Raw genomic sequence first — 14,362 nt, forward strand, 5'->3', positions numbered from 1 at the left:
CCCTCTACTTTTGAACATTCTGTTAAAAATCGCGCAACATTTCAGCGCCCTGCTACTCATGCCAGGAATATAGTATATGCATTTGCTTAGTCTGTGTGGATAGAAAACACTCAGGACGTTTAAAAACAGTTAAATCACTGCTGTGGCTTTACCAGAACGGCATTACATCGAAAAGCACAGGAAAAACTGATCACTGAAAATGGAAAAAAATATATCCATCGCTACTTGAACCCATTGATAGCGTGAACCACAATTAATTGACTGAGGTTGCAAAATTGTACCTACAGCTTCCACAGGGTGTCTAGAGTCTTGTCATTTCCCTTGAGTTTTCTTGGTCAAACACATACGGGGACACCGTATCTAATCCGGTCTAGGACCGGATATTTTCGTTGAGTTTCTAGCCGGACATTTTTCCAGACGGACAGCTAATAATCTTTACATAGCCTCCTGATGAATTTTATCGCTTATTAACGTTTACTAATACCTACAGTAGCATTACAAACGTATTTCGAAGTGTTTTGTGAAAGTTTATCGTCGACTTTTTGAATTTAAAAAATGAGTTTACGTTGTGAAATCGCTGTTTTTTAGAGTTTATCACACAGTCTACATATAACGATATCTAGGCTTTATATGGACCGATTTAATCGAAATAAAGACCCAATAGTGTTTATGGGACATCTAGGAGTGCCAACAAAGATGGTGGTAATGAATGTTTTCTATTTTATTGTGCGGTTTTGTAACGAAATGCTAATTATTTTGTTCGTCCCCTGCTGTGTCTTTTGTTGGGTGGTGCATGCTATCAGATAATAGCTTCTCATGCTTTCGCCGAAAAGCATTTTAAAAATCTGACTTGTTGCCCTGGATTCAACGTGAGGTAGCTTTAGTCGATACCCTGCATGTGTATTTTAATGAACTTTTGAGTTTTAACTAATACTATTAGCATTTAGCGTGGCGCATTTGCATTTCAGAGCTCTGGTTGGGTTGCCATAGCGTTCTGAAAATGGGGAAAATATATCCATGCGCTACTTGAACCCATTGATAAACGTGAACCACAATTAATTGACTGAGGTTGCAGTACCTACAGCTTCCACAGGGTGTCTAGAGTCTTGTCATTTCCCTTCGAGTTTTTCTTGGTCAAACACATACAGGACACCGTATCTAATCCGGTCTAGGACCGGATATTTTCGTTGAGTTTCTAGCCGGACATTTTTCCAGACGGACAGCTAATGATCTTTACATCGCCTCCTGATGAATTTTATCGCTTATTAACGTTTACTAATACCTAAAGTTGCATTACAAACGTATTTCGAAGTGTTTTGTGAAAGTTTATCGTCGACTTTTTGAATTTTAAAAAATGACGTTACGTTTTGAAACGATGTTTTTCGTTTATCACACAGTCTACATATAACGATATCTAGGCTTTATATGGACCGATTTAATCGAAATAAAGACCCAAATAGTGTTTATGGGACATCTAGGAGTGCCAACAAAGAAGATGGTGAAAGGTAATGAATGTTTTCTATTTTATTGTGCGGTTTGTGTAACGCCGAAATGCTAATTATTTTGTTTACGTCCCCTGTGGGTCTTTTGGGGTGTTGCATGCTATCAGATAATAGCTTCTCATGCTTTCGCCGAAAAGCATTTTAAAAATCTGACTTGTTGCCTGGATTCACAACGAGTGTAGCTTTAATTCGATACCCTGCATGTGTATTTTAATGAACTTTTGAGTTTTAACTAATACTATTAGCATTTAGCGTAGCGCATTGCATTTCCAGAGCTAAGTGAATAAAGATTTAGTTTAAAAGAATAAATCTGACTTGTGTGATAAGTTTGTTTCTCATTTGATATTAAAGAAATTAACAACCACATTTGGCAATGTGAATCTTGACTTGGTGACCGCTCCTGACGACCTGGGTAAATCGTCCTCGAGGGATCCCTCAAACTTGGAATCTCATGGAGACCACACTTCGGGAACGGAGCAGATGGACCCACCTTAGACCTGAGAGGCAGCGAGCAGATTCTATACACCTGTTTTTTTTTTTAAAGTGAGTTTTTAGAAAATCCTCGTAGGCTCTGAGTGTGTATTCCTATGTGAGGGGGCACCTTGGAGGCGTAAACAGGGCCGAGTCAGGATCTGAGTGTGTACTCCTGTGTGGGGGTGTAAACAGGGCCCAGTCAGGAGGCTCTGAGTGTAAATGTATGAGTTGCATTATCCTAGGAACTAACCATGAGATGAGAAATGTGAAAATATTCCTGCAGGTAAAAATATTGTTGAAAAACTAATTGATTAGGTATGTTTGGGAATAGCATTGTGTGACTGATATGAGAGTTGTGTGAATGTGGAAATGAGTCTTAATCTGACGTTTGGATAGTAACATATAGAAATATGCTTACTCAGATTATTGAAAATTGGATAATAAACGGGATGATATTTTAGAAAGCAGCGGAAGGTCTATAGTTCCTGGGAGGCTTGATTTTGAAAAACTAATTGGTCTCTGGAAGGTTTAGAGAATAGTTGAGGATCCTATGGTCATTGTCTGGGAAACAAAAGTTTATTTTTTTATTCTGCTGGGAGTATGTTTGGAGAGCTGCTGTGTAGCTATGGAGAGTCCTTGAAAAAGCAAATGGAATGGTTTCGCAAGTCGCTGAGAATTTCTTACGTTTTATATGGATTCTGTGAATATGAAAATATGATGAATTGTATGTGGGTATATTTATTACTAGAGATTTGATGAAGTATTACTGGCATAATCATTAGATACAATTTAAACAACCCATATGTAGACAAACGTAGGTTTTAAGTTGGTATCTTTAATGGATAATTTGATAAAGATGAGGTTTAAGCATTATTAAACAGTCTACAAAGTCTGGGCAGTTGTCTCAGAAAGTGGTGGGAGTGTGTCCACTTTAGGATAAGTTATCCTAACATTGTGACTATAAAACGCTTACTGGATTTTCTCCATCCCGGTACTACAATTGAAATAAAACTGCCCTTAAGGCCTGAAAATTCAGGGGGGGCTGTCTTCCCAGTATGAGAGGAGTTGCTATTGTAACAGTATAGCTTTTTCCCTCTCCTCGCCCCGACCTGGGCTCGAACCAGGGATCCTCTGCACACATCAACAACAGCCAACCTCGAGGCATCGTTTCCCATCGCTCCACAAAAGCCGCGATCGTTGCAAAGCAACTACTTCAAGGTCTCAGAGCGAGTAACGTCACCGATTGAAATGCTAACTAGCTAGCCATTTCACAAGGTTACACTATATTTATTGAATACACATTTTTCCATACAGTTAGAGTGAACCATGGTGTCTGACTAACTGTTGATGTTGAAGAAGCGTCCTGTCCACTATATTATACGTCACAGTGGCAGAATCACCTGAAAGACTTACATCGCCATCTGCTGACTGGAGTGGTATCGCAGTTGAGAAAATACTTTCAGACAAAAAGCTAAAAAGCGACTGCCCCTAAAAACCAACGACTCCCTTTGAAAAAGGGCTATGTGTCATCAGAAACATTTATCATTGTGTAAAAATGTACTACAAAGTGTAGCTAAATATAATATCTTTGGTCAGACCCCTCAGCACGTGACGTCCAAGGACTTGAATTATGGGGCGATATCAGGTCTGTCTGTCGTGGCCGCTATTTCACCCCAAAATAGTCATCCCAAATTGGGCTGTGTATAACTACGTAAATGTCTCTCGGACAACGTGACTTTTATCAATATACACTCTAAAAGGTAAAGGTTCGGAGAATCCTTTAAACCGGGGGAACCCCTAAAAGTTATTTGAAGAACCTTTTGTGGCTTTCTAATGGTGAAGGAGAGTCGGACCAAACTGCAGCGTGTTGATTGCGATTCATGTTTATTAAACAATCTGTAAAACACGACTAAACAACACTACAAAACAATAAAATCAAAACCGAAAACAGCCTATACATGTGTTTAACATCTAACACGGACATCAAGACACTCAGGACAATCACCCACACCAAACTCAAAGAATATTTTAAATTGTGGTTCCCAATCAGAGACAATGATAAACACCTGCCTCTGATTGAGAACCACTTCAGACAGCCATAGACTTATCTAGAAACCCCACTAGCTACAATCCCCATATATACACACCACATTCAACAAAAACCCATGCCACACCCTGGCCTGACCAAATAAATAAAGATAAACACAAAATACTTTGACCAGGGCGTGACACCCCTAAAAGTTATTTGAAGAACCTTTTGTGGGAACCCCTATAAGTTCTTTCAAGAACCCCTTATCATGGTTCCTCAAAGAACCTTTTGGGGTTCATTGTTTTTAACTATCTGTCCACCCTCCCTCCATTAGAAAAACAGATTTTAATAATAATAATAATCACAAATTAATGTTAAATAATGTCACAATGTAGAATGTTTTAACATTGTAGAAGGAGACATTTTAATGATGTCACAAATGTAGAATGTTTTAACATTGTAGAAGGAGAATTTTAATGATGTCACAATGTAGAACCCTCAATGTTTGTCCCCTTTTCTATTGATTTCAACATGACATGGATATTAGACTCAGGAGAAAAATCCAGGCTCTGAATTGAATTTCAATATTATCGCTTGCACAGTGCTCCTTGGGATGTTTAAAGCTTGGGAAATCTTTTTGTATCCAAATCCAGCTTTAAACTTCTTCACAACAGTATCTCGGACCTGCCTGGTGTGTTCCTTGTTCTTCATGATGCTCTCTGCGCTTTTAACGGACCTCTGAGACTATCACAGTGCAGGTGCATTGATACGGAGACTTGATTACACACAGGTGGAATGAATTTATCATCATTAGTCATTTAGGTCAACATTGGATCATTCAGAGATCCTCACTGAACTTCTGGAGAGAGTTTGCTGCACTGAAAGTAAAGGGGCTGAATAATTTTGCACGCCCAATTTTTCAGTTTTTGATTTGTTAAAAAAGTTAGAAATATCCAATAAATGTCGTTCCACTTCATGATTGTGTCCCACTTGTTGTTGATTCTTCACAAAAAAATACAGTTTTATATCTTTATGTTTGAAGCCTGAAATGTGGCAAAAGGTCGCAAAGTTCAAGGGGGCCGAATACTTTCGCAAGGCACTGTATATCATATTCACTTAGTTATGTTTGGAAGTTTGCCATCTTTATGACCGGCCCTGGTAACTTCACCCAACTTCTCTTATCCCCAGAACACAGTAACTTAATAACATAACTGTTTTTCTGACATTTTGGGGAAATTTAAGGGAAAATAAAAAATACAGCCCAAGCAGAGCCCCAAGTCCCATGGAGACGTCCTCGAGGGCGTGGATGTTCTCCCCATCAAAGGCCAGCGGGATTTCACTCTCATGGTGAAATGGATTTCTGCCGATATGCAGTAAAGGAGTGAAGAGCGGTGAAATCTGTGTCAACAAAAGTAAGAAAAGATTAATACACATACAATTAACAAAGACAATAACAAATGTTCAGCTGTAGTTTTATATAAGCGTGCACACCTATGTTTATGAAGAAACAGATGAATGGTGCATAAGCATACCATGTCACGGACATAAAGGCCACTCGGGTCCTCTTTGAAGAGGTTGGGCAAGAGCAGGATCGCTGCTGTGGTCTCCAGTCCTAGTAAAGCATTGATCTTACTACACTTGCTAATTTTATTACAAAATACATTAGAGAAAGGGAAGGAATAAGAGCAAATCCCTCTTCTGTATTGTCCTTCAGGGACTGTCAAAATAGCAGGATGATGTCCTCACCCCTGCCTCGCCTCTCTACCTCTGCTAGTCCTTCAATTCTCTTTTTGTCTATATCCATTCCATGCACTTGAATCATTTCTGAGAAGATCTGAAAAGATCATTTGCACACATTTGTATGCTAATAGATTTCAGTTTGTATTGACTGCTATGTAGGTTTAAATGTACACTTCAAATGCAGCTGTCCTACAACATATCTGTACCTTCTTCTTGATCCCAATTGCATTGTGTCCATGTTCTGTCCTATAAGAATTTCAAAGGAAGACAAAATGTGTCAAAGAATAGTCTTACAAGCATAAAAAATATATACAGTGGGGAGAACAAGTATTTGATACACTGCCGATTTTGCAGGTTTTCCTACTTACAAAGCATGTAGAGGTCTGTAATTTTTATCATAGGTACACTTCAACTGTGAGAGACGGAATCTAAAACAAAAATCCAGAAAATCACATTGTATGATTTTTAAGTAAGTTGCTATAGCAACTAGAAGTATTATGTTCAACAACTGACATTTTCAGATATTATTTTGACAAACACACTTTAGTGTTTACAATTCATTCCCTTTTGTCATAGATTTGGTGGGCACTGTCATCTGTGATATGACTGTCTTTAAGCAGGTACTGATGAAACTGTCACTTAATATTTTTTTCTTGAAGTCTACAAACGCTCTACATTTATTCACTTTGTGAGGGTTGGATCCTATATGCTACTTGTATTATTGTCCTGTAAATGGTTCAGTGCCTATAATTTAGTCTGTGTGTAGAATGGGGCATAAAGGAAATGACCTCTACTAATAAATGACTACTAGATTATAGTGAAAACAGCATACACATTTGGGTTGTGTATTCATTTGCCTATAACTAATCAGACTTCCATTATGTTTACATAAAAAAGAGAATACTTCAAAATGAGAAGATCCTGCCATGGAAAAGACGACTGGGTGGACATAAAGTGGAAAGGAGGGGAAATAACTCCCACCATGCAGCAGGACACCTTCAGCTGTGGGGTCTTTGTAATGTAGGTTTGATAGTTATATTTTCAATAATGAATGGTTAGCTGTTATGTGACAATTAGGTCAAAAACTCTATTATATTTTTTGGTGTAGATGGCCAAGGAAGTTGCACAGAACTTCCCCAACATCCCAAATTGATATGGAACCTTCAAAAAACACATGGAGCAACTGCAGAAATAAATGGCTGAGGATATACTAAAAATGTCTGGTATGTAATGACATTTAATTCAAAGTAAATGTAAATTCTTTATTTTTATGTAGTTGTGTGGGACAGCCATATGTTCAGTTCATGCCTATGATTTCAGAGTTCAACAAAGCCTGCTTCATGTGTGCCACTGATGAAGAACCTGGAAGTGGCCCAGACTGACAGGGTTAGTAACTTTATTTAACATGTTTATAATCTTTTGACAACAGTGACGGCATGTAAGACAATTTATGATATAACACAATGGATGGCTAATTCGTCATACTGCATTGATATTTGATATTACTTATAACCTGTTCCGCTTTGTTTTAGATTGAATGTTTTGCCTGCCAACGGGGGTTCCATGTGCTGTGCCTCGGAATGAAGACCAAAGAGTTCACCAGAGTAAAGAACACAAACTGGAAGTGCAGTCTTTGTTGTTGAAAATGTCTGCTCTACCCCATCCACACTGAAGAGGCTCTGACATGTACATCAACCAGGGATAAAGAGGAAGTTAACACTGACATGTACATCTGTTAACATGTACATCAACCAGGGATAAAGAGGAAGTTAACACTGACATGTACATCAACCAGGGATAAAGAGGAAGTTAACACTGACATGTACATCAACCAGGGATAAAGAGAAGTTAACACTGACATGTACATCAACCAGGGATAAAGAGGAAGTTAACACTGACATGTACATCAACCAGGGATAAAGAGGAAGTTAACACTGACATGTACATCAACCAGGGATAAAGAGGAAGTTAACACTGACATGTACATCAACCAGGGATAAAGAGGAAGTTAACACTGACATGTACATCAACCAGGGATAAAGAGGAAGTTAACACTGACATGTTACATACCAGGGATTGAAGTTAAGTGTCATGTACATCAACCAGGGACATGTTGGATTTGAAGTTAAGTGTCTGTTGACATGTTGGAAAAGATTAAAGGTCTACAATTTCTGTTTAATTTGTCAATGTTACATTTTTAATCATTGATTTTCTGGCCACCATTACTGTGGTTACATGTTCAGTATTTGTATTGACCAGTCTAAACTCACCTCAGCCCAGTAAACTCTCCATCCCTGTTCAGCCAGCCACCTCACCAGCTAACTCTCCATCCCTGTTCAGTATTTGTATTGACCAGCCTACCTCACCAGCTAACTCTCCATCCCTGTTCAGTATTTGTATTGACCAGCAAACCCACTGCAGCCTACCTCACCAGCTAACTCTCCATCCCTGTTCAGTATATTGTATTGACCATGTTCAGTAACCCTACCTCACCAGCTAACTCTCCAGCCTACCTCACCCACTGCAGCCCAGCTAACTCTCCATCCCTGTTCAGTATTTGTATTGACCAGCAAACCCACTGCAGCCACCTCACCAGCTAACTCTCCATCCCTGTTCAGTATTTGTATTACCTCACCAGCTAACTCTCCATCCCTGTTCAGTATATGTATTGACCAGCCTACCTCACCAGCTAACTCTCCATCCCTGTTCAGTATATGTATTGTATCACCAGCTAACTCTCCATCCCCAGCCTACCTCACCAGCTAACTCTCCATCCCTGTTCAGTATATGTATTGACCAGCCTACCTCACCAGCTAACTCTCCATCCCTGCTTTGGACAATAACATGACTCTCGTACTTTGCCCTTTTCCTTTATGGTTGATATTAACTATAAAAGGAGATATTATCTGTCTCTCTCCTACAGGGAAAATAGTACTTAGAACTACCAATTATTGTAGATAAACATTAAAGAAAAGGGTAAACACAACACTGGACTGAACCATCTAACTGTCAAACTAATATTAATGTGCAACAATATAGAAGAGACATGACTAGAGGTTATACAATATGGGTGTATATCCACTGCACGCTTCTTAGGTGTGTAATTGACATGACCAAGGAGCTATTGCAAATTTGAAACAATCAAAAATGTACGTTACACCTTGTGATTTTACACTACACAAACCAGACTGTGCAATATGGAAGGGTAGTCAGCAGACAATAGGTCACACGACCAAGGAGCTATTGAATTTTTTATTTACATTTTTTTGTATGTAAAACCATGTGAGATGACAATGGACAAACTAAAGTGTGTGCAATATAGAAGGGTAGTCAGTGGACATTCTGAACCTTGTTTGAAGTCAGTAGATCACATGACCAAGGACCTATTGAAATTTGAATATAAAAAAGTTTGTACTTTGTTTATGCTCCCTAACTAATTCAACAAGGAATACAAAATATTGCTCACATTTCCACATGTTTATTAGCTTTTGAAAGAGAATTAATGTCCAAATCGTGAAAATAAGAACTGTGCAATGTTGTGCGCAATATTTCCAACATCATGACACTTATTTGGAGCCTGTGGCTCAAGTGGTTTGAAAGCGCGAGTATCTGTCGAATATCCAACTTAAAACTGTCTTTACCTCGGTTGTTACACTGGCAAACAAACTCGGTAGCACAGAGTTGATCATCCATATGACGTTGGTAAATAGTGCATTGTGGGTAGTTTAGAAGATTTTCCGAAATAAGTTAATAAATATGTAATAACGCAAAAACGTAACTGTTTGTTCTTATAGGTAACCATAAACTGACTACAACTAGCTTACTAAGTCTTTAACCACACTGTATTGTTACACTGGTGAGTAAAAACTCATGCACTTTATTCCTACACTTTAACTTGTTATCTGAAGATAAAATATACATTTTACTCATCTGCGTTACCCACTCCAGTCAGCAGATGGCGGTCTGAGACTTTACGGCGATGCTGTTGGTGTGACGTATAATGTAGTGGACGGAACGCTTCTTTCAACAGCAGCAACAGTTAGTCGGACACCTCGGTAGCTTGATAGACAAATAGCCGAACCAATAAACCGCTTTAGACGCTTTCGTGTTTATTAGCCACTGTATTTTAAAGTCACTACTGTCGTCTAGTTAGTTATGCGATTTAATTTCATATTTACGGTGTTGTTTTTAGTCAGCTAACGGGCTGGTTAAGTTAGCATTAGCCTAGCTAGCTAACATCTCTGACCATGAGTTCACTAAGCTGCTCTCCTCCTGATAAAGAAGAGGTGGTCTGCTGGATGGAGAAAGAAGCTCTGGTGAAAGAGGAGGAGGAAGTTACAATACAAAAACAAGTAGAGGGTGAGGCTGTTACGGTGAAAGAAGAAGAGAAAGACGTCCCAGTTAAAGAAGAGGAAGATACGTTCAGAGTGAAAGAGGAGGAGGATGTTACAGTAAAAGAAGAGGAGGAAGAGAAAGAGGAGGATGCGGTTTTTGGAGTGAAAGAGGAGGAGGAGGAGGTGACTGTCACATCCAAAAAGGAGGAGGAAGAAGACGAGGAAACTGGATATCTGTGCCCGGTTTCCCAAAAGCATATTCAGGCGTCCAATGGTTCTAACAATGAATTTAGCCATAAGATGGTTTTGAGAAACCGGGCCCTGATTAACACTAGTAAGTACTGTCTTAAAAACAGAGGCACAAACTCTGCAGTTGTTGGACTGATGTTTGGTGTTAAAGGGGAAATCTGCAATGCTACATCCATTTTTTTACTTTTAAATTATTTATTTATAGTCATTGATTCTTGAAGAATATAACACATGCCTCAAGAGCTTAGTTCAACTGTTGTACCCCATCAGGACCCTAATAATACAAAGACTGGCCATCCATGAGGTCAAAATTATAGTTTAATTTCGAGGCTATATAGTATATTCTAGAATTCATCCATGATGTCCTAATGATAGTTTAACCAGGTTTCTAGGCTATATAGTATATTCTAGAATTCATCCATGATGTCATAATGATAGTTTAACCAGGGTTATAGGCTATATAGTATATTCTAGAATTCATCCATGATGTCATAATAATAGTTTAACCAGGTTTCTAGGCTATATAGTATATTCTAGAATTCATTCATGAGGTCATAATGATAGTTTAACCAGGTTTCTAGGATATATAGTATATTCTAGAATGACCCGTGTAGATTTCCTGTGGAGGTCAAATTGTTAGAGCTGTTGATAAGTCATTGTATAATATTCAGGCAGTTTATTTTCATGCCATTACATCAATATAGTCTAACCAGAAGAGAAAAGACTCTAACCGAACCACCTACTCCTGGAGGCCTTTGTCAATTCTGACATTGCCGGTAATAGGCAACACAAGTAGTCGGCAACCTACATTTGGAGTGCAAATTTATCTGACCATTTCTACTATGTAAAAACAAATTTTTCCCTTTCATGCCGAGTGGTTATCGAAAGGGCGAGAGCTGGAAATATTTTTCAAAACTTTGAGGAACTATTCTCATTTGCAATTGATTTTGATTAGACTTTGTTTACTTGCTGTTTGAGGTGAAGATACATTTGCTTTGAGAAGCTCCACAACTCATTAGTGGTGGTGCGTTAAGACAATCAGAAATACTATCAGACATCCCCAAATGGGCACATTTATAGGCCTACATTTGTGCGCAGGCCAGGTAGACTCGTCCTACTTCTATATGCCTAATTAGGTGTGTGTCCTTACTCAACATTGACAGGAGTGTTTCAAACGAAAGACAATGAATAAATTGACAAAACTGACACATCTTGTAGGGTCAGGTCTGGGTGGTCTGCCATGGGCCTTTTCATTTAGTATCCGTTTGCGTCGGCATGGGGAATGATTGTATTTCCCCATGGTATGTTGAGTAAGTAGAGGGAACATTAGTTATAGTCATAACGTTAAGCTTGTCATGTGAGGAACTTAAATACTGGATCTTGCTGTCGGACAGTTTTTTGTATTCAGATCTCTGAAATGCACTCTACCTACGTAACATTTAGTGTCTCCTTATGTTACGCTGGGAAAACAGTTTTCATTGGCACAGAAATCCTAAATCATTTCAGAGTTTGTTAAATCTAATGATTCTAACCGAGAGTCACCTTAACTTTATTGACAACACCCAAATCAATACTGTCATTAATGTGGTTCTTCAATAATTACACAATTCTTAGCTGTTTAGTTACAGTCACATGTTCGACAATCTGTCATTCAGAAAATGGATCAGCTGATCTAGGAAATCATTTTCTGAATGACAGTCAAATGACAAACATCACGACAACAACCAAACTGCTTCTTCATTCATTACTCTGGTAAAGACAGTTATGCTCCACGTTGGATCCAACATCACTAACAAATTGATGTTTATAATGTGTTATTGTCTGCTTGATTTACTGTAGGGTCTCGTTAGTCTGTTTGGACAGAGATACTTAACTCATAATTTGTGGAGAACTGTTCCTTGATGGATAGGCTATTGTACAACACGCACGTGCTCCAGTATGTCTGTAGTTATTGTGGTTGGGGGAAGTTATGGGTCCTACAGTAGGTCTATGTTATTGTTAGGTGAAGTTATGGGCCAATTTGTTATAAACACTTAATGTACAAACCCTCATTGTCAGGCTGATGGCAAAGCTAGCTAAAGAGCATTTTACTGGTTGAAGTGTTTTATAAGTATAAAACAGTTTATTTGTGACGATAACACAAACATATTAAGCAGGAGATTCAAGCGAGCCTTTACAATTATATTCCAAAAGTAATGTGAAATGCACTGATAAGCAACCTGTAAATGGAGGCTATTTTTGCTGTCAGCCTATGAGAACTCCCCTGAGTTTTCCCCCACGGTGGTGAATTAGTGAATAGACACAGAACTTAATGTGAGTTTCCTTCAGTAGCTCTCCTGATCTTGCACTGTAATCTTCAGAATACATTGTGAAAAAGAAAATCTGCTCACCATTTTTGCTCCAGGCAGATATACTACATCGGTTTCCTCATTAGCATGGAGGAGCTTCTGCAATCAAATTGTGTGTGCGTCGCCCTCATGCCGCAATTTTAGCAAACACAGAAAGGGGCCTTTTTTGGAGACCAAAGGTCGTCTGCCACACTGCTTAGGTTTTGACTGTCTTAAGACAATTGTAAAATAATTTAACAGACGTCAATTGTTGTACAACTTCATGGGGATGCTCTGGGCATCACCTTTTACCTCAAATAAACAGTGGAGTTCTGGTGTTGTGGGCCTTTAACCATCTGTCTGACCTTGTTGTTCACACAGGAGAGAGATGTGACTATCGTGGATCCTCTGGGGAGCCTCAACAACATCATGAGGCAGAGAAAAGTCTCTCCAGATCAGAACTCCTCAAGAAACACCAGCAGAGAACCACAGGGAAGAAATCTCACTTCTGCTCTAACTGTGGGAAAGGTTGCAAATCTTCATCAGAACTTAAAATACACCAGCGAGTACACACAGGAGAGAAATCTCACTGCTGCTCTGACTATGGTAAAAGATTCAACTCTTCAGTAAAACTTAAAATACATCAAAGATTACACAAAAGAGACAAACCATATGGCTGTGCTCAATGTGGGAAGAGTTTTTCTTCATCTAGCTATCTCATTGTACACAAGAGAACACACACAGGAGAGAAACCTTATAGCTGTGATCAATGTGGGAAGAGTTTTACTTCATCTGGCCAGCTGACTTTACACCAGAGAACACACACAGGAGAGAAATTGTATAGCTGTGATCAATGTGGGAAGAGTTTTACTAGATCTGACCATCTGACTTTACACCAGAGAATACACACAGGAGATAAGTCTTATAGCTGTGAACAATGTGGGAAGAGTTTTACTAGATCTGACCATCTGACTTTACACCAGAGAATACACACAGGAGAGAAGCCTTATGGCTGTGATCAATGTGGGAAGTGTTTTCCTACATCTGACCATCTGACTATACACCAGAATACACACAGGAGAGAAACCGTTTAGCTGTGATCAATGTGGGAAGAGTTTTACCACAAAAGATATCTGACTAAACACCAGCGGACACACACAGGAGAGAAACCTTATAGCTGTAATCAATGTGGGAAGAAGTACTCTGATAAAAGATCTCTGATTAAACATCAGAAAATACATGAAGGAGTTGTTTCATGATATCAATGAAATAATGTCACAATATAGAATGTTTTAACATTGTTGGATTATTTTAATGATGTCACAATGTAGAACCCTAAATGTTTCTCCCCTGTTCTATTAATTTCAACATGAAATGGATATTTTATTTATGAGATTTTTTTTTTAAAGTGACAAAAAAAAGAGTTGTGTTACACTTACCACGTTGACCACCCACTTGAATCAAAATGTAGCCAGCTGTTTTCTACAAGTTGTCCTCTAACCAGGGATGTACACATTATTCCCAGATTCCGTGTGGTTTTTGCTGCGTTAGTTTTAACAGGACGTGCAACCTCATCTCCTTCCGTTAGCACAATTGATTTCAACATGATATTAATGAGTGATGACAAATAAGTGTTGCGTTTCTTTGTTTAGCGACCCCTACATTTGAATGCATCACTCCAAAATGTAGCTGACTGTCTTCTGCAGG

General features: G+C 38.8%; 1 protein-coding gene and 2 long non-coding RNA genes across 5 annotated transcripts; 2 read left to right on the forward strand and 1 right to left on the reverse strand.

Moving 5' to 3' along the window:
* Positions 1-5,316: 5,316 nt before the first annotated feature.
* On the reverse strand, positions 5,317-6,645 carry LOC135567427 (uncharacterized). Of its 2 annotated transcripts, XR_010462354.1 has the most exons (5): positions 6,114-6,645; positions 5,952-5,991; positions 5,752-5,839; positions 5,538-5,617; positions 5,317-5,403 (listed from the first exon to the last, which is right to left on the reverse strand). It is a non-coding gene; the product is annotated as an uncharacterized LOC135567427 (long non-coding RNA). The 2 variants fall into 2 exon arrangements; XR_010462353.1 differs by having other exon boundaries at positions 5,952-6,645.
* Positions 5,329-7,364, forward strand: LOC115116437 (uncharacterized). Of its 2 annotated transcripts, XR_010462351.1 has the most exons (6): positions 5,329-5,417; positions 6,322-6,365; positions 6,643-6,765; positions 6,854-6,968; positions 7,066-7,131; positions 7,278-7,364. It is a non-coding gene; the product is annotated as an uncharacterized LOC115116437 (long non-coding RNA). The 2 variants fall into 2 exon arrangements; XR_010462352.1 differs by lacking the exon at positions 6,322-6,365 and having other exon boundaries at positions 5,334-5,417.
* Positions 7,365-9,741: 2,377 nt separating this feature from the next.
* LOC135567425 (gastrula zinc finger protein XlCGF17.1-like) lies at positions 9,742-13,758 on the forward strand. The gene is made up of 2 exons (XM_065014824.1): positions 9,742-10,413; positions 13,037-13,758. Exons 1-2 carry the CDS (start codon positions 9,993-9,995, stop codon positions 13,747-13,749), a joined length of 1,134 nt encoding a protein of 377 aa, XP_064870896.1. The 5' UTR covers positions 9,742-9,992; the 3' UTR covers positions 13,750-13,758.
* The last annotated feature ends 604 nt before the right edge of the window (positions 13,759-14,362 follow it).

Source organism: Oncorhynchus nerka, unplaced genomic scaffold (assembly GCF_034236695.1).
Source record: "Oncorhynchus nerka isolate Pitt River unplaced genomic scaffold, Oner_Uvic_2.0 unplaced_scaffold_2087, whole genome shotgun sequence".
NCBI classification, from domain to species: domain Eukaryota; kingdom Metazoa; phylum Chordata; class Actinopteri; order Salmoniformes; family Salmonidae; genus Oncorhynchus; species Oncorhynchus nerka.